Genomic DNA, 24,800 nt, shown 5'->3' on the forward strand with positions numbered 1-24,800 from the left:
TAATAAATCCTATTGATGGCTTCTTTCAATATGCTGAACTTATAATCGGCCCTAGCGAGGTAATCCGTCGGAGTTCATTTTGTCCGATTTCATTCAAATCGGACAGTTTTTAGTCCGAATCGGACAGTTTTTACCTGTCGGAAACACACCTCGAAGCATACTTCGTGCTGAAATCGGAGAATTTCCGCTCCGACGGATTACCTCGCTAGGGCCGACTATTCTACGAAGAGTAACTTTTTTATTGTTTTTAATTTTCTGTCATTCTTTTCCTTTTAGATATATATATTTTTTTAAAGCCAGTCCTCCAAACATTTTTTCTATCAAGCCAGTCCTTGATTTATGTATATTGCAACAACTGAATTCATTTGGCCTTAGACATGGAATAATTCAAAATCGGGAGGCCTGAGGCCAACCCAATGAAGCAGTTAATTAAGACAGTTGTGGTCCCATATGAGATCATGATTGTCGTAGATAGGTGAAGATAAAGATCAAGCAAACCCTTGAATTAATATTTTTTTAATGAAAACACCGTTAAGATTTTTTTTCCATTCACCAATTAATTTTCTGCAGGATCAATGTATTTAAGATAGCTTTTAACATGTTTCCAAAATCTTTGGACATACTGTTTTTTTTTTTTTTTTTTCATTTCAACGTGAAATGACGGGAATTTTGCGAAGAAAAGGGCAACAAAGTAAAAGCCCCATTTTGCTACGTAAAATTTCGTCGACATATTGATTTTTTCTAATATTTTTTAAAATTCGAAGAAAAGGTCTGGTTTCAATTTTGGACAAAATTAATCGATATTTCAATCAAATTCTATCCAATATCCTAGCGAGGTATCCTTCGGAGAGGAAATTTGTCCGATTTTATACGAATCTGAAGAATTCGTATGAAATTGGCGTCGAGAATCTTAATGATAAGTTCAGCTTTTGCATTGGCTTGTACTGATTTTTTTGCTCCCTTGAAAGTGAATTTAAGACTGATTAAGTACACTTAGCTGACTTTAGGTTGAAGCGGCTCTGCACTTACGATTATTTTATTTCATTCAGTACCAATTTAAAAAAATAACTTTGGTCTTTTATGTTTGTTACCTCATAACTTTGGACTGAGTGATCCAATTTTGATTATTCTTTTTGTATTGGAAAGCTGGTGCCTGCAGTGTGGTCCCGTTTCAATATCGTTCAGTTCTGGCTATAGAAACTATGAGAAAAACCATACAAATGATTATTATAATAATTAATTTTATTTTATACCAAATAAAACATTCAAATTATTATTGCCATTCAAACATTTTCAAATAATAAACCCCCTTGTTAAGTGCTCTTAACACTAAATAAAATTATTTTAGGTCAAAATCGACGTTTCAGTAGAAGATTGATAATGCTATCCAGTTTGTTCATTTTCTCTCGATGCCGCTCCGCTTTTTCTGCCTGTATTTTTAGGTACTGCTCCCATCGTTTTGATCTTTCTTTGTCTGATCGATTTAGATGTCGCAGTCGCTTCTCATAATAATCATTTTGATTTAATTTTAAAGAAGGTATGCTTGATGGCGGCGTATTAGAAGCAGGTAGTGAAGAAGTTATATTTTCCGGTGATACAAAATGTAAGTGATCTTCATGTGAAGGTTCACATTTTATTCGTGGGTGGGTTTCATCTCCAAATTCGGGCTGCGACATAGAATAAGTACTAAAGTCTATTGAATCAAAATGTTCTTTTTCCTTATTTAATTCCTGTAAAGCAACATACAGTTAAAATGCTTTAATAAAATTTATTTCTTACCATTTCTATTTCCATATCAATGGCTCCACATGATATTGTTTGGTTATTGAGATTCTTTGATCTTGATCCGAAAATCTCTTCCATTTGTTTTAAAAATGGTGCGACACAAGGAGCTGCGGCAGTTCGTTTCGACCTGTCTCTCGAGGCTTTGTAAGCTCTCAAAAGTGCCGCCATTTTTATTTCAAGATGAACTGGTTTTGTGTTTGAATCCTAGAATATTAAACATAATTTATTGGATTTTTTGGATGGTCAATATAATTACAATATATCCGCCAGATATCATATCTTCCAGGACATTTGCGTAGGCAAATTTCTTTTTCCTGCTATGCTGAAATTCAGATTCTCGAATTTTGTAAAATTCTAAAAATGCCATTGTCTCCTCTTTGCTCCAATGTTTCTTCATTCTAAAATGACAAAATGGTTTATTTTGTGAAAGAACTATGTATGTATATGTTATTTTGTTTCATTTGTATACTTTTTTTCCTCGCCCTCCATGACCGATCAACAAAGTGATTTTAAGAATTTGGTGAAAGGTTTATAAAGATATTCTTTGTAAACGTAATTATTAAGCTGGTGGATTCTCGTTGGGCAACTAATTTCTTTGCATTCGGATTGTTTTTGGAAGCTGAAAAAAAAAATTATAATTTTTACTGGCGATATACATAAGTACTATATATCATCGGCACAACCCCAAAACCTCGAATCTGCATTTTTGAACATTTTCACTTTAATGCGTCATTTTACTTGTTATCGGTCCCTCTATTCATGAATTTCCAAATCTTTGAAGCAGTTTTTCTCAAAAGTACAATTTTGCAGATTCGTGGTTTTGGCTTTGTGCTCAAGATATGTAGCAAGTTATGCATTCGTACAAAAAAAAAAAAGTTGAGATAACAATCAGACATGACATTACGATGATAGAGAATGTAAAAAAGTGGTCTCGTTAGTCCGTCTGTCTGTCTGTATAAGGAGCTACAGTCTGAACGGATAGACCGGATTTTAAAACCAGTCTAGTTATGTGTAGCGTTTTTTGGTGACTCTCCAAAGGGGACCAAAAGTAACGGTACCTGGCATATATATCGATTTTGGAAAAGTTTACCTGACATAGGACCTTTTTTTTATTTTTTAATCAGATGTTGTCCCAAACTATTAATTCTATGTTAACGAATTTTTGTATGCAAAAGTTTTTAAATAATTAAATTATAAATAACGTTGAATAAACTGGTCTGCAAGGAAATCCTCCTTTAAATAAAACTATACTTTTCTAAAGGATTTTTGTATGCTGATTCTGAATCCGAAGTCAGAATTGACCCAGCACGTCACGTTTTTTAGATATTCCCGTTAGAAAATCTCAAAAACCCATTTTTTGCTGTTTTTGAAGAAATATTTTGGCATAATGTAATCTTTTTCAATTAAAATTGTAACGGTTTATGAAAGAACTTATTTTTTTTCTTTCAAATTCAGTTTCAATATCTCAATATGTCTTTTCTTCTCCGAGATATCTTAATTTAAGTAAGTTTACTAGGTTTGGCATATCTTACCATAAAAAAACTGATCTCTAAAAATTAATATATATTTCTAATCCAGTTAAATAAGGGTTTAACCTCGGAATGAATGTTAGTAGAAATTTTTTTTGCTCAATATCTTCCTTTTGCCATTCTATAACATATCTCAAAAGTCTAGAAAAATCTCATGTCCGCTTGTCGCGATTTCAAGGTCAAATCGCGAAATGGAGACTTTCAAAATTAGCAAAAATAGGCTATGGTATTATATACACATATGATACATGATTTCAAGGTATTTTTTAATGCTGATTCCAAAAAATCTAAAATTAAGACAATCTGACGTCTCTGGAAAAAGTTATACCTGTTTTTCATCTGTCAACTCATATTATTATAACAGTTGCAAACTTACTGCCGAAAAACCCTTAAAAATTATGGTAGATGAACCAAATTTTGCATGAAGATTTTAGAATCCATCATTATTAAAAATCAAAACAATCCCTTACAAAAAATATATATACCTACGATATAATGGTATTTTTTTATGGAGGGGCAAATTTTAGGATATGCACTAAAGAAGATTCTTGTTCATCTTAGGAATAAGTGCAAATAGGCTAATTTTTTCATTTTAATCTTTGTTTGGATATTCTTTAACTACCCTCAAAAATCTAAAAAAATCTCATGTCCGCAAGTCCTAATTTTCTTGGTTTGAAAATAAGGTGCAGATTTTAAAAAATTAATAAGAAAAGTTTAAATTTTTATATGTATACCAACATAAGCGACATGATTTAAAGGTATTTTTTAACACTAATTCCAACAAAACTCACAAACAAGTCAACCTGACCATCCCTGAAAATTAATGCACCTTATTCATGTTGATCTGACAGTGTCAGATTCTGACACAAATATCTGAAGTGTAGTTTTCCAATTTTTTAAAATCTGCACCGTATACTTTTTTAATGGATTTTAGAGTGCTGATTTTGAATCCGAAAAACTTGATTTTGTGATACTTTAATGCGAATATCTCAAAATCCTGACGTGATTTTTTGACTTCGGATTCTAACTCAGCACATCAAAAACTATAAGAAAAGTGTACCTTTGTTTCTAGGAGAAACTTTTCAAATATAATGGGCGTTGATATTTTACATTTTCCTTAATTAAGGTGTTTTTGTTCATGTAGGATTTACTAAAAAGTGAAGGATTTCGATATTTCTGCTTTTTTTGTCAATCAGTATATTAATATATGAGTAAACATTAATGTAAAAGGATATATTTGGTGTCATTTGATAGGTCATATTATGAGGAATAATTCCTTTAAATTTGAGTTCAATGCGACAAATAGTTTTAATTTTACACAAGTTCAAATGAATCTAAAAGGGTGATTTTTAAGAAACTACCCACATTCACATTTTAAAAAAAATCATTTTTACAAAAACGGTACCTGATAGAATTTTTCTGAAACCAGATTTAGATTCAGGAAAGTCTAATCTTTCATAATATGAAAAAATTATTTGAAGTAGAAAAAAAAAGTTAAATTTTGCAGACCAGTGATATTTTTGAAATTTTGGTTTAAGGTGTTGATTTAACACTGGTCAACAAGGTTTTTGCCACAAGAACCAAAATATACTTTCCTAGAGGTTTTTGGGGTGCTGAACTTGAATTCGAAGTCAGAAAATTTTGATTGGCTCTTGTTTTTGAAATATTAAAGTTATAAAATGCCAAACAATTAAAAATCTGTGTATACGCAGTCTACTTCCCTTCCCTTCACTGCTCTAATGCATTTGAACATTTATGAAAAAAGGTGAGCAGGTTTGTAACAGTCGATCTTTTTCTTACAAACCCGTGCTGTTGCTCACATACATATGTACATATAAGATTTTTACTGAAAAAAGCGATACTCTTACAAACAACTTGTTCAAACTTCAAAGATCTTTGGAATGCAGGAAAGTTTTGAAATATGCAAAAAATAATCCGCCAGATGATAAAAACATAAAGGTGGTTTGAAAACTAACCACCAAGACTGAAAGAGTTAAAAAACGAACTTCATTTTTTTTTTATATTTTTAACCAAATTTGTTTACAAAGAACTCTAAGAGCAAGTACGTGCACCCAGGTGTGCATTTTATTTACTAAGCATGCGGCAGACAGACAGAGTTGTTTAATTGGTATGCCTCGAAACAGCTCTTTTCAGACTATTAAGAAAACCTATAGAATCTTAAATGGTATCTATAGACAAGTTTCCCTATACAAGATGCTTATAATCCTAGTCCTGCTGCATGGTCTAGAAACATGGACTTTGACGAAAGCAGACAAAAGCTCTTTGGATTGTTTCGAGAGAAAAATTCTTTAGACAGTCTCGTCTTCATTGGTTATAGGAGAAAATAGAACATCGAATTGTTCGGGTTCTATGAGGACACTAACCTAGCCAAGAGAATAAAAGTGGAGCGTAGCTTGGTAATGTGAAGCGACCGTACAACAATGCTCAAGGCCGGCAAGCGTTCAACTCTACCACAAAAGAGATGGCGCAGAATAGGAAGACCTAGTTTAGTCTTAGGTGGGCACTGGGTTTCTTACCACGTTGAACCCCAGGGAACAATATGTGGAGGAATATCTCTACTTAAGATTCCTGATCAAGATCAAAATAATAATCTTGCACACAGTTTTTATTGCACATAAAATTTATGTTAGGTCTAAAATCCTAACAAAAACATTCTTCTGTGTGATTTATATCTATGGTTGTGGGATACACATTTCAAATAGGTGAAATTATGATGATTTAAAATTGACATACAAAACTATATTTATAAAATAAATTAGTTTTATTAAATAATTAACTGATTGCGGAGATATACATAGATTGTAAACAAAGTTATCTTCTTTTTTCAAGAGTTCGAAGAACCATTTGTCCCTTTTTATAATTATGAAACATATGAACGTAAATGATAATAATACAATAAAGCACGTTATTAATATTTAAATATAATTCTAAAATCTAGGTGACAATAACAATAATTTAATAAAAAATTTTAGTCAAAATAGATAACACGAAAAGAAAACAAATTTTTTGTTTTATTTTGATTTAGAAAATTTGACGTTTTGCACTTCAAAAAAAGTTTTCTTATGCACGAGCTAAAGAACTGGATAAAAATTAAAGCAAATGGAAGAATACAGCGAGGGAAGTAATAAGCAAATGGAAAACATGGTATAAAAAGACAAGGTATGATCATTAGAGCCGCCTTACAAAATGGGGTAATAAGGTTTTGACGTTTGGCATTTAGCAAAGTCAAAAGCAACAACAATTTCCAAGACAAATTTGTTTACAACAACAATTTCAATGGGCTGGGCTGGGCTGTCAAAACCTAAAGTAGCCATAAGTTTTGACAATTCTCGATACTGAGTTTTTTCTAATGATCATACCTTCTCTTTTTATACCATGAATGGAAAATACTTATTAATAAGCACATTAGGTGTGTTTTTTATTACCACCGGTCTTAACTGGACAAAAAAAAAAAACGCCTCGGGGCTTAACCTAAGATCTTGGCAGCACTGTATATTGAATGTTCCGAAAACACAAGACACAACAAAAATTTAGAGTTGTCATATTTTTCGCTTTTGGGTTTTTCTTGTATTTTTTAAGTAGGTATGTTTAACAAAGAGATACAAAAACGTATTTTAGCAAAAGTTAAATACATTTTTTCATTCCAAACGTCAGTTTTCACGTTTGTAAGCAAATTCTAAACAATTTATGAAAAAATTGATTTGGTAGCACAGATTAAAAACTGTTCAAAAAGTTAAGCCCAGAGAAATCTCCGGGCTAAAGCCCAGTACGCAGATCGCGCTAAACTAAATTTTATCTCGACAATTTTTATCTCTACACGCGTTCGCTAAAAGCCAAGATAAAGGAGAATGGGCATTTTGGACGTTGAGCGGCCATCAATAAAATTGGTATCAAATGAAAGAATTATAGTCCAGGAAAAACTTTTACTATGGACGTTTCGTTGTATTGCGTTAAGAATGCAAGATAATGCAGTATTAGTATTGTTAATGCATTGTTCAATGTATGAAGGAAAAACTGATTTATATTTTTATATGGAATATAAAATATAATGCTCTGTCATTTTCCCTGAGCATGAAGACATTAATCTTGAAAATCCGACCAATAGAACTCATAACATAAGATTTTTAAGACAACCATTTCAGGTTCGAAAGTTTTCAAACAATTCAAAGTAACAAAAAATTGAACAACAAAACTCTAAAAATAGGCTTGAATTTGTTGTTTTAAAATGCTTATAGTTTGGGTTCTAGTGGTTGGATATTCAAGATAAAGGTCTTCAGACTCAGGGAAAATGACAGAAAATAATATTTTGCACTTAAAATACACAATTGAGTTTTAACATTGAGACATATATAAAGTGTTAAATGCAAAAATGCATTTTATCCGTTATTGAAATACATCGCAGGGATAAAACTTCTGCACAATATATGTAAACCTTAATTACATCAAAAAATAACAAATTCATTCCTGGCCGCGTAACGTCCACGTTTCATACAAACTTGCCCATTCTCCTTTAAATTTAAAAATAACGGCTGAATCACAGTTTCATTTACTTATACCTGCTTACATTCAATAGGGGTATTCACGATCTGGTGCAACAGGTCTAGTAAAAGTGTAAAATTTTATTTTTTTACAATAGATCGTGAACGCACCTCTTCTTATCTATAGTAAATATTGAATGGAATCCATGATATGAATTATATCAGCTTCACCCTTTTTTTTTACGGAGTTGTCTTTCCACCGATGCTTCTTCTTTTTTTTTCAATTTTTTTATAATTTCATTCTTTGTTGTGTTCGGGTTAATTTGTTTTCACAAATTACATCAAAAGAAACAAAATAAAAAAGAATAAGAATAAAAAAGAACTGTTCATCATGGGTGACACACGACGGTGAGCTGCCATCTGTCAAAAAAAATTTACACCATTGTATTTTTATTTTGCAATAGGGTTAAGCCCAGTACGCAGATCGCGCTAAACTAAATTTTATCTCTACAATTTTTATCTCTACACTCGTTCGCTAAAAGCCAAGATAAATTAAAATTTAAAAATAACAGCTGAATCACAGTTTCATTTCCTTATACCAGCTTACATTCAATATTACATTACATATTTTTTTTACCGGCAGAATACCTTTTTACGCTCTCATTTTGTTTTATTCCTCTTCTTTTATATATTCCAAGGTTTTTTTGCCTCTTACTCCTCGCAGCAACAACAACAACCACAAAAATGTCAAAATTTATCTGTGAAAAAATGCGCTAAGCATTATTTCGCGAGCTTAATTGAGTGGAGACTTTTTGCAAAAGTAGTAGATGAGAATTCGAATTTAGCGCGTGAACTGCGTACTACCTGGCTAAAAATCCTCGCTAAAATTTATCTTTGGAGGAAATTTGTATGAAAGATAAATTTTAGCGCGATCTGCGTACTAGGCTTTAGGGTATAGCAAAAGTGCAAGACCATTGTAAAATTTCAATCCATATATTTTGTTGTTGTAGTGTTGCAAGATTTTACACTTTTGCACTTTTGCAATGATACAAGACCAGTTGCATCGGATCGTGAATACCCCTAATATTACATACATTTTTTTTTTTACCTGCAGAATACCTTTTTTACGCTCTCATTTTGTTTTGTTCCTCTTCATTTATTATATTCTAAGGTTTTTTTGCCTCTTATTCCTTGCAGCAACAACAACGACCACAAAAATGTCAAAATTTATCTGTGAAAAAATGCGCTGAGCATTATTTCGCGAGCTAAATTGAGTGGAGACTTTTTGCAAAAGTAGTAGATGACAATTCGAATTTAGCGCGTGAACTGCGTACTACCTGGCTAAAAATCCTCGCTAAAATTTATCTTTGGAGGAAATTTGTATGAAAGATAAATTTTAGCGTGATCTGCGTACTAGGCTTAAACAACTAAGCCCAAGGGGCTAAAGTGTTGTTGCATTTAACATGTAAATTGCTTAGCACCGACTGCGTTTTTTTTTGTTCAGTTAAGACCAGTTGTAATAAAAAACACACCTATTATAGGATGGTGTTCAAAAATTATCATAAAGCCCTCCCGTCGACACCGTTTTTGTTTGAAAATAATTCCAAACCGGAACGTCAACGGTCAGTAGTAGACTTTTTTTTTGTTATCGTTCGTAGTTGTTTAGAGAATTCATTGTGGCTTTTCGTCCCGTTTCTACCTGAACCACGTATCTACACAGCAAATTTTATTCAATTCAATAAAATAAATATAAATTTTTCTCAAAACTAAAAATATGAATTGAACAAAGGCATAAATGAAGTTATGTTTAAGACATATTGATTGAGTTGTTTCTACACTTAAACCTTTGTATCTATTCTATCTGTAAGTTTTAGAGCAATGTTTAACAGAAAAAAAAATCTTTTGAAAAAAAATTTACTTACGAGGTTCAAGCATAAACGGGACGTTTTGCCGCTTTTAACCAATCAGGAAAATGAATTTTCAAATACACACCTAGATATTTGTATCCGATTCCGATTATAAAAAAAAAAACAAATACCAATCGATTATAAATGACTCAAAGAGAATTTTTTTTGTTAAAATTATGTTTGGCCTTATCACGAATTCCATTCGTATCGAACATTTTCTACGATTCCCCAAAAACAATCACAAAATCCGATCTTAGTGATGATTTGTATGAATTTTATTTCATTCCGTGATTGTTTTTTCGGAAATCGTAACAAATTTCCGATTTCAAATTAAAATTTCAAACAAAATTTGTAATTTCTTAACCCAATGAAGTGATTTGGTTCAAACTTTGTAGTTATGACTTTTGGGAAGATTCCCTAGAGGAGGAACTGAATTTTTATTTAGCCCCGAAATTTTCGGTATCTGCCTTTTTTTTCTCAAAAACGGATTTAACGTTGACAGAGTCAAAACTTTAACGTTTGATCGTAATCGTGAGTCGTCCTTCGACGCCTGATTTCAATGATTTCAACGAAAATTTATATGCAGATGCAGAAGCGTTTGAATAGCTTTAATAGAATATTTTTGGATTTTTTAAAAATATTTAATTTTTTTTAAACAGGTTTCGAGATCATAATAAAAAAGTGTTTTTGTTATTTTAAAAATAAGTTTTATTTTTTTTTTTATTTACAAAAACAACTTTTTTAATGTTCAATTTTCGTATGTTTCCGTACTTGTAGTCAGGCTGCTGTTTTCCATAATTTCCATTGTAATCTTTAGCTGGGTCGACAACACGCTCAACATACGTTCCAAATCGACATACTTTCCACATTTTACTAACTGCGATGCATAAGGACATTATCTGAAGAAGAAGTTTGAAATCATTGCCTGTGTTCCTAAACTCTCATATCAATAAAAGTGGGCTAGAAATTTTGTGAACTGGAATTTCATTCCCAATAAAAATGTTTCCTAATCACTTTTCGCAATGTGAGATTTACAATATGTAATAATAAGTAAAAGTACATAGGTATATTATTAAAATGTTTATAATTTTCAGACTTTCTTCATTTTTCAAATAAAAAAACGTTACAAATGTTTGATAACATTTTTTCTTGCCAGTCTATGGAAACAGACTGATAACCTTTTTGCAATTTTAATAAAACACAAAAATATATTTTTAAATCTATATTTATTTCATAACACAATTCTAGACATCGTTTTGGGACTTGCTTAGATAATATTATTTTATTATATTTTATGTATTACAATTATGTTTCATAGAAAAAAATTATTATCTACTCGTAAGACAAAAAAAAAAGAATGTTTGGCTATCTCAAAAAAAAAAAAATAAAAAAAAAAAACAACAAAAATAAGCACACTCCAAGCCATTTGAAAAAAATATCAGTTAAAAAAAATAAATCAATTTTTATATAGTTTGGAAGCCATATACCGCTTTTTGAAAAAAAATTCAATGGAAATGGAATGTTACTTTAGCTGATATTTTTTTATTTAAATTTTATATAATTTTGTGAATTATTATCCTAAATAATGCCCAAATTCATTACATACATATTAAACAATGCAAGCAATGAACGACACTGAGTAAAAAGAATAAACATGGAATTAAAAATATTAAGTTTGATTGATGAGTTTAACTCGCTCTTATTTTATTCTCTAAGGATACTTTCGTGTTTTTGTTCATATTTTTTTTTCTTTAAGAATTACATATACAGGGTGTCCCAAAAGTAATGGATCAAACGAAATATGCTGATAGACCAACTTTAGGGCTCTCAGAATTTGGTAACTTGTTCATCCCAAATTCTTACGGTTTTCGATTTAATGCAGTTTTTGTGAAATTTCGAAAAATCCCGACTTTTCAACAGTATTTTGCTTCCTCCGCTCATAATTGATTTTTGTTTTTTACAATTCTTTCACTAAAACATTGCCAAATAATACGAAATAATTAATTAATCAAAATATTTTTTATTTCATACGCCACTTTGCTGCAAATTAATTAACATGTTCTATGTTTTATAAAAACTCAATTTCTTTCTTTTATTTCAGAGCAACAATCTGAAAAAAATTTGTATGGTGTGGCACTGGTTTATTATTTTGAAAACTTGTGGTGTTATTGCAGTTTTCAAAAATGTATAAAAGTTCCCAAAGTTGAAGTTAGAACTGAAGATATTACAATTTAAAAGAAACAAAACAGGGCTTTTCAGAGAAAAATAACAAAGAAAAATAAACACATTTTCTCGACTGTTGTTTGTTTATTTCTTTTTGAACAAAAGCCTCGATTTTTGTTTGTTATTTTGCTCTGAAAACGTCTGTTTTTTTGCATTCAAATTAAAATATCTTTCGTTCTAATTTCAACTTTGGAGATTTTTATACATTTTTGAAAACTGCAATAACACGGCAAGTTTTCAAAATAATAAAACAGTGCCACACCATACAAATTTTTTTCAGGTTGTTGCTCTGAAATAAAAGAAAGAAATTGAGTTTTTATAAAACATGGAACTGTTAATTAATTTGCAGCAAAATGGCGTATGAAATAAAAAATAATTTGATTAATTAATTATTTCTTATTATTAGGCAATGTTTTAGTGAAAGAATTGTAAAAAACAAAAATCAATTATGAGCGGAGGAAGCAAAATACTGTTGCAAGTTCAGCATTTTTCGAAATTTCACAAAAACTGCATTAAATCGAAAACTGTAAGGATTTGGGATGACCAAGTTACCAAATTCTGAGAGCCCTAAAGTTGGCCTATCAGCATATTTCGCTTGATCCATTACTTTTGGGACACCCTGTATAATTAACAAAAAAAATAAAATATAAAGTAAAAGGAAGGAAGGAATACCGTTAAGTTGTCATGTCTCTGACTAAATTTTTGATCAAGGAGTGGGGAACTAAGAAGAAGAAAAATTTAAGGAAAAATAATAATTCTTCGAATTAAAAATAAAAGGAAGTTAGTTTTAGATCGTAGTAGAAAGTGCGCCCTTAGAGAATCCTTTAATCTGATAAAAATCAGTGCTGATGTTTTGACATATAAATTGTTATTAAAAAAAACAGACGATCTAAAACTTTCCAATGTGCTATTTTACTAAATTTATCATTTCAATTAGCTTGTTACGATTTTGATGACAATAAGCTTTAGCCTGCCAAAGCATATTAATTAACTTTTGGTCACTCTTCTCATCCATGTTAATATCCTCGGGTAATTGTGGATTGAACCTGTAAGTAGAGCGACAGTTATCGATAGATTTCTTTTGAAAAATCATTTTTGTAATAATTACCTATAATATGGAATTCCAACAGTACTACACCAAGCACGAGCTCTATCAACTACACGACCATCAGAAGCGGTTGCTTGGTCAACTAGCAAGTTTCCTAGAAATCAAAAAAAATTATACTTAATTGATCTAACATCTTTTTGAGGGTTTTGAGCTTTACCAATAGTTGAAATGCCATAGGCAAGTTTGGCGGTATCCCAGATACTTTCGGGTCGAAATACATCAATGTCCTTTAATTCAGTGACAGGTATAAGTCCAGTGCCTAATGAAACCACAACGGAGACCTTAAAAAATTAAATAAATTTTATTTAAAAAACTGTCTGAAATCTTAATTGAAATTCTAACTTACAGGAACAGCTTCATTTGCTCTGTCTACGCTTTTAAGTGCCATATTGTATTCATGAATTTCTGTCATAGCATCAAGTGTGGGATTGTTGGCAATCAAACCTCCATCCAAGAATCGACCAAAAGCTCTGAAATATTCAAAAACAAACCATTAACAACACTCGTGCTGAAGTAAATTCCGAAGTCAAAAATTTTCTATCAGCTTGCGTTTTTGAGATATTCTAGTTACCAAATCTCAATAATCGATTTTTTGCTACTTTTTAGGCTGCAGTGGTTTTAAGGCTACAGTCGTTTTAGCTTACAGTGGTTTTGTTTCAGAAACAAAACAATACTTTTCAAAAGGTTTTGGGTGTGTTGAACTCGAATCAGAAATCAGAAAATTCCCATCAGATCGAGTTTTCGAGATATTTCTCTTATAAAATCTCAAAAATCGATTTTTTTACATTTTAAGCATTTCTTTAGTACCTGTATCACGCAAACTAGAGCTGATAGAAAAAAAAAAAACTGAGAGCAAATTTAAAATCAGCGATGCCAATTATTAAAAAAAAACCGTTTAAAAATTACATAAAACAAAAAAAAAGTTCAATTTTGTTTACCAGTGCAATGAATTACCTAAAATAAGATGGAGCTGCACCAGTCGCTCGTGCAGCACGCCAAACTAATTGAGCCTCGGGTTGTGGTGGAGGGACGCGACGATTACCTTTAAAACAAAAAAAAAAACATTTATTAAATCGCATTTAATTACAATCAAATCAAAACTCACTTATAGATGTAACAATTCCCAGTATATCACTTGCACTAGTATAATTTCTAAAAAGATGAAGATCCACAGGCTTCCGATCGGCCATTACCCCAGTGACCATAATCTTTGGATGTTTTATATCAGTCATAAGGGTGTATTCACCGAGGTTCTCCTTTAGAATTGCTTCGAATAACTCACTTGGATATGGACGTGAACCAACAAAACATTGTTCTTTCATACGCACATAAAGTCCCATGCACTGTCGCATTGTCTTGCCACATCCCAAACCAAGAGCCAATATGCCTCCGGTGCTAGTGCCAGCAATCCAATCAAACATATGAATAATTGGAGTTTGGGCAAGTTTTTCAATTTCCAAAAGCATTTGAACCAAAACCAATCCACGAATACCTCCACCATCGAGTGACAAGAGTCGTCCACGGCCGTAAGGTTTTTCACCTTTGTATGATGTACCACCAGCAGATGTTGGAGATGTTGGTGATGAAGTTGCCGAGGCCATAGCAGCATCACTAGCTTCTTCAAAACTACCTGTGGGTGAGTCTTTTTTGGATGTTGGTGGAGACTCAGCTTTAACTTTAAGACTAAATACTCCCAATAGAGTATCCATGACACTTTGGCCTTTCTTTTCTTTTTCAGTGTCAACTATAACTGGGGGACTGTAAATGAATACAAAAATTAAAAAGATTCATAGAAAAAGTATACAATTAAGTTCCATACTCCACAGGTTTTCCATAAAATCCGCCACTAGTACTTCCATTGCCAAAGAGCTCTATAGCTTGTCGACTGGTAGATGCAAGCATATTTTCAATATGCTCACGTGGTTCAACAGATTCTGGAGCCTCTGGAGGAATACCATTGTAGGTGCCTTTAGCGCTGCAACCAGTTTGGCAACTTTTGTTCGATTCGGGGCATCTTCATACAAAAAGGAAAAGAAACATTAATTTGAAAAGGCTTATAGCCTGTGATAAAGTGAACATCTACCTCTTTGCTCCAACAGAATGCAAAATATAAAGAATTTCATCGTCTTTACTGCCATTAGCCTCTTTGCCAACCATGTGACGTGGTGTGGTCCCTGGAAAAATGTTAAACAACAAATTTTTAAATTTTCTTTTGTATTACGAATGTATACGTCTAGCCAGTGTAATCTTTATTTTTTAGACTAGAACTAGGAAGGCATTAAAACTTCATTCTGTAGTATAACTACTTCACTTCAAAAAGTGATACGTGTGGCGAGTTTACCTTTGTTAGTGAACAGAGTCAATCTAATAAGTGGTTTGACAAAAACTGCAGAAATTTACGCAAAATCTCTTTTCTCTCTAAAGATTTTTTTAACAACAGACTCTCAATTTTTTAAAAATCTTTAGGTCCAATATTAAAATAGAACTAGAACATTGCACTAACTTCAAATCGTTTTGGCAAATATAAAAGGAACTTGGTGAGCGTAATGAGGGTATGACGTACTTTTCTTAGACGCTAGCAGCTCATTTTAAAACTCTTATCTCAGCTGACGAAGACTAACTAGCTACTACCATGAACAATGTTTTTGCTATTTCAAGCATCGCCAGAAAGTTTATTGAACGAAAGAAAAAACTATACACTTGCTTTGTTCTTTTAAAGCTTTGTTCAACAACGTCAACAGACTTTAATTTAGAAGCTTTCGTGTATAGGTTTTTCGAAAGCAAGTTTATGATTTCTAGAGTAGTTTGGAAACAACAGCCGATGTGCCTCAAGGTTATATTCTCAGCCCTTTACTGTTAGCCCTTTTCATTGATTATATTTGTGATCATCTTCTTGGTGGAGTCAAAATTTTATACTTAAACTTTATACCACATTGAAATGATTTGCCGTAGCTATCTGATCTGTGTAACAGAAGAGAAATCGAAGATATCTTCCATTTTTTAGCTATTTGCCCTTCCCATGTCCTTATTCTTAGGAAAAAATATCCTCGATCGTTGAAAAATGCCTCTTATTTGAAATGACAATTCTACGATGCATACCGATGTTCAGCCAGTAAAATCGAATTAAAAATCTCGAAGTAAAAATAGAGTTAGGCCTTACAACTCTTGATTAAGAAAATGCAAAAACACCAGCATTTATTTTGTCGCAAAAATGGCATAATTCAAAACTGGAAGCAAATCATCGCATTCTTGTGACTCCACAGGCGGATTACTAGTGTTGTAGGGGTTATCACAAGATCATAATGACGCCGAATAAAGAATTCGCTTCAACATTAGCAAATTAGCAACAGAGATATAGAGATTGATGTAGGTAGAATTTGCGACAGCGGAAAATTTAGTTAACTTATCCTATTATTGCTGAGTTGCGTTGTTTCGAAACCATAACTCGCTGAAAGTTTTCAAATATGTTGGAAATAATCAGCTAGGGATTACTGGATTTACTTAAGAGGATCTTCTTAAAAAAGTTTCTTCTATTTAGACACTTGAGTTTTTTGTAAGATCTTTGCAAATGTTTATTAGTCGTTTTTCTAGTACGAAGCCGCGCAAAATATTTTGAATTTTTCTTCAGGCACAACCGAAAAAATAACTTACCCTCTTTGTTCTTCAAGTCGAAGTCACTTCCGAAAACGACTAAACATTGCACTATTGGTACAAGCTTTTTCTCAATTGCAATATGCAATGCCGTATTACCATCTTTGTCTACAACATCAATTTCAGCATCATAAGCAAGTAGAGTAACAACACATTCGAAGCGATTTCGTTCCACCTTAAAAAGAAAATATAAATTATTTCATTATGTTACTCAAATTTTATAGAAATAAAATCATTTTTTTTTTTTTCGTACCATAACATGAAGTGCAGTTTTTCCATCAAAATTAGTTGCATTAACATCACATCCAGTATTGATTAATGCCTGAAGTGTTTCTCTCGATGAACACCAATGCAATGGTGTTCCACCGTATTTCATATCTTGGGTATATAATTTATTGGCATTTGTTTTGACAAAACCAGCAACGGAACTTGGTGTTGTGGTCTTATAGACTTTGCTAATATTTTTAGCTGGTAAATTAACATCGGCTTCGGATAGGAGTAGAGCTTTAACACAGTCGGGTTTATCGTAGAGGCACGCAAGGTGGAGAGGCGTATAACCATCGACATTACAATGATTCAAGTGAGTGGTACCTTTTTCGCTTAACATCTAATTAATAAAAGGAAGAGAAAATGTTATTTATGTTTGAAGGGATGTTTACTTTTTTTTTTAACTTACGGTTATGATTTCTTTGGTCGTATTAGCTGCATAATGAAATACTGAATTACTATTATTGTCCAAGTGTTCGATGTTTGCCAATGGAAGGAGTGCTTTAACCATTTCTATATTGTTCATTTTTATAGCTAACTGAAAATTAAATAAAGTACTTTAATAGTTTGCCGTGTATTAAGAAAATAAAAATATTAGATTAGATATGCAATTTTTTCTTCATAGCTTAATGCTCAACATACAGACTCGAGATAACAATAACACATGACATTACGATGATGGAGAATGCCAAAGAAGTGGGTCCGGCAATTCTGTATGTCTGTCTGTCTGTCTGTCCGTCTGTTTATACCTCGAGCTACAGCCTAAACTAGTAAAGCGATTTTTTCAAACTTGGTAGTTATCAGTTTTAGGTTATTCACTACAGAGGAAATTTAATTTTTTTTAGGACCAAAACTAACGGTACGGTAAAATTTTCAAAAAACAGATTTTTGGATTTTTAAAAAACATTTTTTTTTTTTTTGAAAAACTTATTTTTTGAAAACGGGTTTGTGAAATATTTTGAAATATCGTTTTTAAGTGTAAAAAATTATTTCTTCTAAATGGCATACCAACTTTTTATTTGAAAAATTATAGGTAATTCAAATTATAATTATCCCTAATTTTTTGTTTTCATTATAACCTTGAAGATAAGATCTACTTTTACCATAAGAGCAAGTACGTGCGACCCAGTCGTACATTTCATTTTAATTTGATGAGAAAAACTAAAACAAATAATCTGGATAATTATCTATAACAAATTGGGGTGTTTCCTATTTTTATTTTGGAGGGTTATAAAACAAAGTACAAATTTTATAAAGATTATTGCTTTAACACATTGGATTTTTTAATAAAAGATAAAGACACAGGTAAGATAAGGTAAAAATGGGTGTCAGGAAAAAAAGTGATACTTTGACAACTTATTGGTCCTCGATCGATATCATACCATGATATTGCAAAGAATTTCCTTGCTTGTTCACTAGATCACTTGTATCTATCTTGTAAAAGAGTATAGAAGGTGTTGGATTGTTCCAATTTTTTTCTTATTCTTCTTTTCCATCAAAACAACATCTTCAAAAGTCTGCCGCCGCTACACCTAGTCTTACGTCTTGTCTGCCTATGAGTGGTTTGGGAGTGGTTGCCAAGCAGAAGTGGTTAGGGAGACAAAAAGTGATACTCCGTTTTTGGTTTTTAGAGTATCCGTTTTGAAATTAACTGAAATGGGAACTTTATAGTTGTTTGCAAAAAATCAATGGTGGTGTGGTAAAATCAGAGTGATTGATCCGAATAAATTCATACATAATATTTGTGTGACCATTGGAGTTATTGGTACATTTTGAGATGGCCGCGAGACGACCAACTGCCAGTTGTTTGGTAAAAATAAAATATTTAGGGGTGGGAAATTGAGTATTATATCTAGTACAGCAGAAGGTGTCGAACGGAGGCCTCCGCTAATATGCATGCAGTATAAACGTTGGACTAATAAAACACAAACATCTCTCTAAAGAATTTGGGAAAACGAAATAGAAGAAATTTGAAATTATTCGACCCATTCGTTGAAAAATATTTTTACTTTTCGAGTTTTGTAAAATGTAAAAGAATAAAATTCTTAAACCATCTACGAGAAAAGTAACCTTCAATTTAGTTTTCTTTATATAGGTTTTTATTTAACAAACAATTTTTAACCTTTTTCAAGCAAATTTAACTTTGGCCACTCATCGTTTGCATGGATAGTTATTTTAACTCATCTTTCATTATTAACAGAATCAATGTGTGCAGATTGAAATCTTTTTTTTTAACTCAAATAAAGATAACGCTTTCAATTTGAGTCACCAGTTTGCGAAAAGAAATATTATTTATCTTCTTTATTTTGAAGCATTCAAAGGTCGTCGATTCTAGAGAAAAACGTAAGCTTATTCTATTGATTTTATGCACGCGACTGAGAATTTCCTGGCCATATGCTAATATTAAGCATTTGAATAAACATTCATTCAAACAAGATATCCCCGTGCCTTTGTTTTTTTTTTTGCAAATTAATTAAAACAAACAAACAAACAAATAAAATAAGATGAATATTGTCATTCAGAATTTAAGACAAAAAGTTAGTCATTGCATTTCAAAACGCACATCACGTCCAAGCTCCCTGTTTAAACAACCAATAATGAATAAAAATCATTCTTACCTGAAGCGGCGACATATTTGTTACATGATCAGCATAATCAATAAATTCCAAAACTTTTGGATTTCCAATATATTCCGGGTAATTGAAATAAGCTACCAAATGTGTAATAGACCATGATGGATTTTCTATTAGAACATCACATATTTTTTGAAGTCCATTTACATTATATTGCTGGAAGAAGAGATAAAATTTTAAAAATCAATAAAGAACGAAAGTAGATAAGCCATCTCTATACTCACCTCTTTAACTATGCTAACATATATCGGCAATCTATGTAAAAAAGCATTAAATTTATCCTCTGCCTCATCTTGGCTAGTTGCTCGATATAAACTAAAAGATGTTGTATTTGGATCAGTACATGGTCGCTGAAGGACAATTTCCCAAATTGCCTTCTTATCTGGTTGTTGTAAAGGCGGTGCAAATAATACCATTGATTCATCTCGATGGATTACTTGTAGTGTCCCCAAAGAGTCTCCCTTAATTTCTATCACCTTATTCGGTGGACTATCACCACCGAGAAGCCTTTGAAAAACTTTTATTTTTTAAACGAGAACAAAGAGAAAATAATAAAAGAAAAACAAAACATTAGTTTTCTTTCATTGGATAGAGTTGGGGGGGAAAGTATCTATAGATTTAAAATTGTGCAAAACAAATTATTAACAAATAATCATTTACAAAAATGTGTGGAATGTGAGATTTGTTTGCAAACTAAGAGAAGAAAAGATTTTTAATGAAAACGGTACCATAGCCAGTAGCGATTGCTCCTAAGCTCAACCAAGCCATGTTCTTCTTGATTCAGTTTGATTATCTTTTGTGGTGGTGGTTCGGAATTGGATTCGGGTCGGGGGATGCAAGTGGTTATTGTTTTAGTTACAATGACTTGACCTAGTGATTCATTTAGCATGTGTCTCTCGTATTTTCTATTTTTTTTTTAATTGTCGATTAAACGATTTTCTTTTTTTTTATAATGAACCTGTCCCTTTGTTGAGATGATGATTCAGCTAAATTAGTTTGCAAGCACATTTATCAAACATCTGCAGTTTTTTATGAGAAAACGAACAAAACAAAAAGCATTAGCGATATGAGAAAGGAAATTCCAACGAAGCAACATTTATTGAATTAAAATTAATTATAGAAAAAATTAATGATTATAAAAAATGATAATAAAAAATAGTTCAGTGCATTTCTGATATTTGCTTGAACAATGTCATAATAAAAAAAAACTAGTTTTTCAGAAAACGAGTTTTAAAATTAGTATCTTTCTAATGTAAAAAGTTAGGTTCTAAAACAAAACAAGTGCTCCTTCTCCGTCGGTTTTTAAAGCAGGGTTACAATATTCCAAAAACTTCTGCATTATTAACTCTAAATCCGTGATTTTTGAGTAATGACAGAAATGAGCAGTTTGTACTACCCCAAAATTTGTTTTGCTCATTCGAGAGAATTGGCTGAAAATCATAACACTGATTTTTCGCACTGGTGAAATTCACCTTTTGGCCGCCATCTTGGATTTTAGTTCTTATATAATATATCGACTTCTGTTCACATTAAATAACAGTTGGTTATACGAAAAATGTAGAAAATTGAATTTCGCGATTTTATATTAATAAGACTTTTTCGATTTTCTGAATATTAAAAAAGGCATAAGCCAAAAAAAGTAGAAAAAATAAAAAAAAAAACAAAGTTTTTAGTACTTACTTTTTATCAAAATTTTGAAAAATTCTCTACAAATTCTCTACAAATCTGCTATAGAACTTTTTTCTATATCGCTACAAATACAAAAGTCATTAATTCTTTTTTTGTGAAAAAATACCCCTTTTGTACCAAATTTTTTCTTGTAAAAGAAGGCTATAAAATACTCACTTAGCATTTAAAATTCAAGACTTGGTTGAACAAAATTTAAGAAAAAAGTAAGAAAGATAAAAAAACACAGACAAAACGGGTATTTTTTAACAAAAAAGAATTAATAACTTTTGTATGTATGTATAGCGATACAGATAAAAAACGTAAAGCAGAATTTTAAGGTGAACAAACATTTTTAGGAAGTTTTTTTTTTTCAAAATTTCGATAAAAAGTGCACAAAATTTGAGAATTTTCGTTTTTTTTTCTAATGTTTTGGCTGGTAACATTTTTAATATTCAGAATATCGAAAAAGTGTTCTTAATATAAAAGACGCCGAATTTTAGCCTTGTTACTTTGGGAGGTGGCAAAGTACTCCTAGTAGTTTACTAGCGATTTTTAATGGAACGCACTTTCAACAAATTCACTACAAATCTTATCTACTCGGGAAGAATAGCATGAGTAGATGATAGTACTAGATTAACCAAAACATCTACTGTTAGTAGACTACCACCTCCAATGGAACTGGGATATTAGTAGACAATAAAAGCCCCGTTCCATTGGAGGTGGTAGTCTACTAACAGTAGATGTTTTGGTTAATCTAGTACTATCATCTACTCATGCTCTTCTTCCAGTAGATAAGATTTGTAGTGAATTTGTTGAAAGTGCGTTCCATTGAAAATCGCTAGTAAACTACTAGTAGTACTTTGCCACCTCCCAAAGGAAAAGGGCTAATGAACACAAAAAAAATTTGGGGCTGGTACAAACTGCTGGGTAAAATAATAACAATGCACTGGACTATTAGGGTGTTTTCATAAACGTCGGCCTAACTTAGGGCTGCGTTTGATGTGTAAAGTCAGATCTGCGATCGTTTTAACTTAGTCCAAGTGAAGTAGCTGCTGTTTAAAAAAAATTAATTAGGGTGCAAAAATCTTTTCTTTTTATTTTTATTTTTCGAAAAATTTGGATTTTAATGACACAGAAAATTATTTCTAAATCGTATTTTTTAAGATGATGAATTTAAATTGTTTCTTTTTCGTATTAGGGTGGCTCTAAAAGATTATATCTTCTACAGTTGCTTGTGAAATTCCAAAAAAATCAACGTGGATATTATTTTGATCAAATTATTATCGAAGAAATAAAAATGACCATTAGGGTGGTTCAATTTTTTTTTTTGATTTTTTTTAAATTAAAAAAATAAATTATTGATTTTCAGTATTTTCACTGAAGTGAAAGTGTGTAAAACATGGTTTATGAAATATAATATAAAATTGAGTATTTTCGCATTAGGGGCCTCAGAAAAATGCTATATTTCAAATTTCATTTTGGAATTCAATCAAAATCGATTTAATTAATTTAATATGAATTTAATAATAGTGACTTTCTGTGCACTGAAACTTTTTTTTTCTAAGGGGAAAAAAAACTTTTTTGAACACCCTAATTAAAAATATTTTTTTCCATCAATAATTTGTTTCAAATGTGAACCATGCGGTTTTGTTATTCCACTATTTAAAGTAGAAGTATGTACTTTTTTCTGCGCCACCCTAATGTTACACGGTTTACAACTTTTCTGTGTTATTAAAAACAATATTTTCGAGAACTAAAAGAGGAAATATTTTTTTGCTCAACACTGAATTAATGTGTTCATTAAAGCAACATAGCAGAAAGGCGATTGTACTAACGCAGATTTCCGACGCTTATGAAAAAACCTTTTTATTGAATTAAAATTAATTATAGAAAAAATATAATGATTATAAAAATTGATAATAAAAATGGATTAGGAAAATCCTCCTCTATTTGAGAGTAAGTTTTGTGTGACCAGGCAAAGCGGGGGAATCACCAAGTTTGTTGTGTCTATTGTTTTTGTTGTTGTCTATTGATTACAATCAATTTTAGTTTAGTTATGCAACACTTGTGTTTAGTCAAGGATGATGATATTCCACTGCCGCGCCGCATGGATTAAAGCTTTATAATTTAATTGAAAAATTTCTAAGAAAAACAAAGATTACAGATGTGGAAGTGGATATGAATGTGGGAAATTTGTTTCTTCTACAGACACTCGGAACGAGAGAAAGAGAAATGGCAAGTCTTTTTTGTTATATTTTTCTAGATCTATGGAAATTCATGCGCATTTAAACTTTTCATGATTCTGATTTGATTGGGGACACAGGAAGAAAAAAAAAATACTGTCTGAATGTTTTGCTTCTAACCATTGAACATCTTTTAAGAACAATTTATTGAATTTGTTTGGAATAACTAATTTGGATTCGATTAAAAAAAAAACAAATACAACAATTTGATTGTTTTTTTATGTTTTTTAGTAATAAACTCTCGGCACTACGGAGATTAAATTTTCACTTTTCTTTCTTTTTTACGATGTGAACAACAGAAAAAAACTGAATGATGATTGCATATTGCAAAATATTTTTGTGTTTTTTGTCGTCTTTTGTCGATTTGACAGTTTACAGCTGGGTCAGCGAGAGACAGACTGATGACATTTTGTTTTGATTCTCGATCGAGACTCGATTTGGGATCATGGAATTTGGAATTGAAATGGAAATTATTGAGAACGGATGCGGATGCATTTGATTGTCGTTAATTTCAAACCTTATTAGCTGCGTTCCTTTGGTAATATTTATCTACTTTTTAGTACTTAAAACTACTTTTATCTACTTTGCTATACTGAAAAAGTAGTTCAAAGCAGCTTTAAGTACTAAAAAGTAGATAAATATTTCCAAAGGAACGCAGCTATTGTTACACTTGTTTTATAGAGAATAGTAGATAAATAATAGAAAAATCAATAAAAATCCATTTGAAATTAATGCGTGTGTAATCTGTTTGAAAATTATGCTTGTTATTTTTTGATTTTATAAATTAAAGCAAAATAAAAAAAAAACACTGTAATGCCGACTTTTCACGAGACGATTTTAGCCGCACGATATGTCGGTCGACTTGGATTTTTCTATTGTCACTTTAGTCGCCTGCGACTTACGTTCACGCGGGTCGAAAAGCTTCCCCGCACGGCAAAAATCGACTCGTGAAAAGTCTCCATAAAAAATCATTTGAAACGGACTTTATGACTTTTATACACTTTATTTATGTAGCATCTTTGAAGATCCTGTCAAAACCTTAGGATTTTGAAACCATCAGTGATTATTGAGTATTTTTTTTCATATTTTCCAAAACTGTTCTGTATCGATTGATGACTGTTATTTTAAGTTGTCTGAACTATTTAAAAACTAAATAGGTAGGTACTAGTTCAAAAATTTACCTTGCGAGTTCGGTTTTCTCAAAATACTACTTATGTACTATCATATCAAGGAGTAATACAAATCGAGTGTGGCAGAAACATTTTCTATTTGCCTATTTCTTGCAAC

At 31.5% G+C, this 24,800-nt stretch overlaps 2 protein-coding genes across 4 annotated transcripts; both read right to left on the reverse strand.

Annotated features, from left to right (window-relative positions):
- Positions 1-1,270: 1,270 nt before the first annotated feature.
- LOC129909079 (uncharacterized) lies at positions 1,271-9,970 on the reverse strand. Of its 2 annotated transcripts, none has more exons than XM_055986029.1 (5): positions 9,806-9,970; positions 2,255-2,404; positions 2,042-2,183; positions 1,780-1,989; positions 1,271-1,730 (listed from the first exon to the last, which is right to left on the reverse strand). In XM_055986029.1, the coding sequence occupies exons 2-5, from the start codon at positions 2,272-2,274 to the stop codon at positions 1,350-1,352; spliced, it is 753 nt and encodes a 250-aa protein (XP_055842004.1). In that variant the 5' UTR covers positions 2,275-2,404; positions 9,806-9,970; the 3' UTR covers positions 1,271-1,349. The 2 variants fall into 2 exon arrangements, with proteins under 2 accessions (XP_055842004.1, XP_055842005.1); XM_055986030.1 differs by lacking the exon at positions 9,806-9,970 and adding an exon at positions 6,113-6,214.
- Positions 9,971-12,707: 2,737 nt separating this feature from the next.
- Positions 12,708-23,806, reverse strand: LOC129909080 (85/88 kDa calcium-independent phospholipase A2). Of its 2 annotated transcripts, XM_055986031.1 has the most exons (15): positions 23,634-23,806; positions 20,331-20,621; positions 19,827-20,119; positions 19,588-19,758; positions 17,379-17,507; positions 16,956-17,309; positions 16,703-16,877; positions 15,135-15,225; positions 14,871-15,065; positions 14,157-14,809; positions 14,006-14,093; positions 13,398-13,521; positions 13,209-13,332; positions 13,052-13,145; positions 12,708-12,989 (listed from the first exon to the last, which is right to left on the reverse strand). In XM_055986031.1, exons 2-15 carry the CDS (start codon positions 20,368-20,370, stop codon positions 12,851-12,853), a joined length of 2,670 nt encoding a protein of 889 aa, XP_055842006.1. In that variant the 5' UTR covers positions 20,371-20,621; positions 23,634-23,806; the 3' UTR covers positions 12,708-12,850. The 2 variants fall into 2 exon arrangements, with proteins under 2 accessions (XP_055842006.1, XP_055842007.1); XM_055986032.1 differs by lacking the exon at positions 20,331-20,621.
- Positions 23,807-24,800: the final 994 nt, after the last annotated feature.

This window comes from Episyrphus balteatus, chromosome 2 (assembly GCF_945859705.1).
Source record: "Episyrphus balteatus chromosome 2, idEpiBalt1.1, whole genome shotgun sequence".
Lineage (NCBI taxonomy): Eukaryota > Metazoa > Arthropoda > Insecta > Diptera > Syrphidae > Episyrphus > Episyrphus balteatus.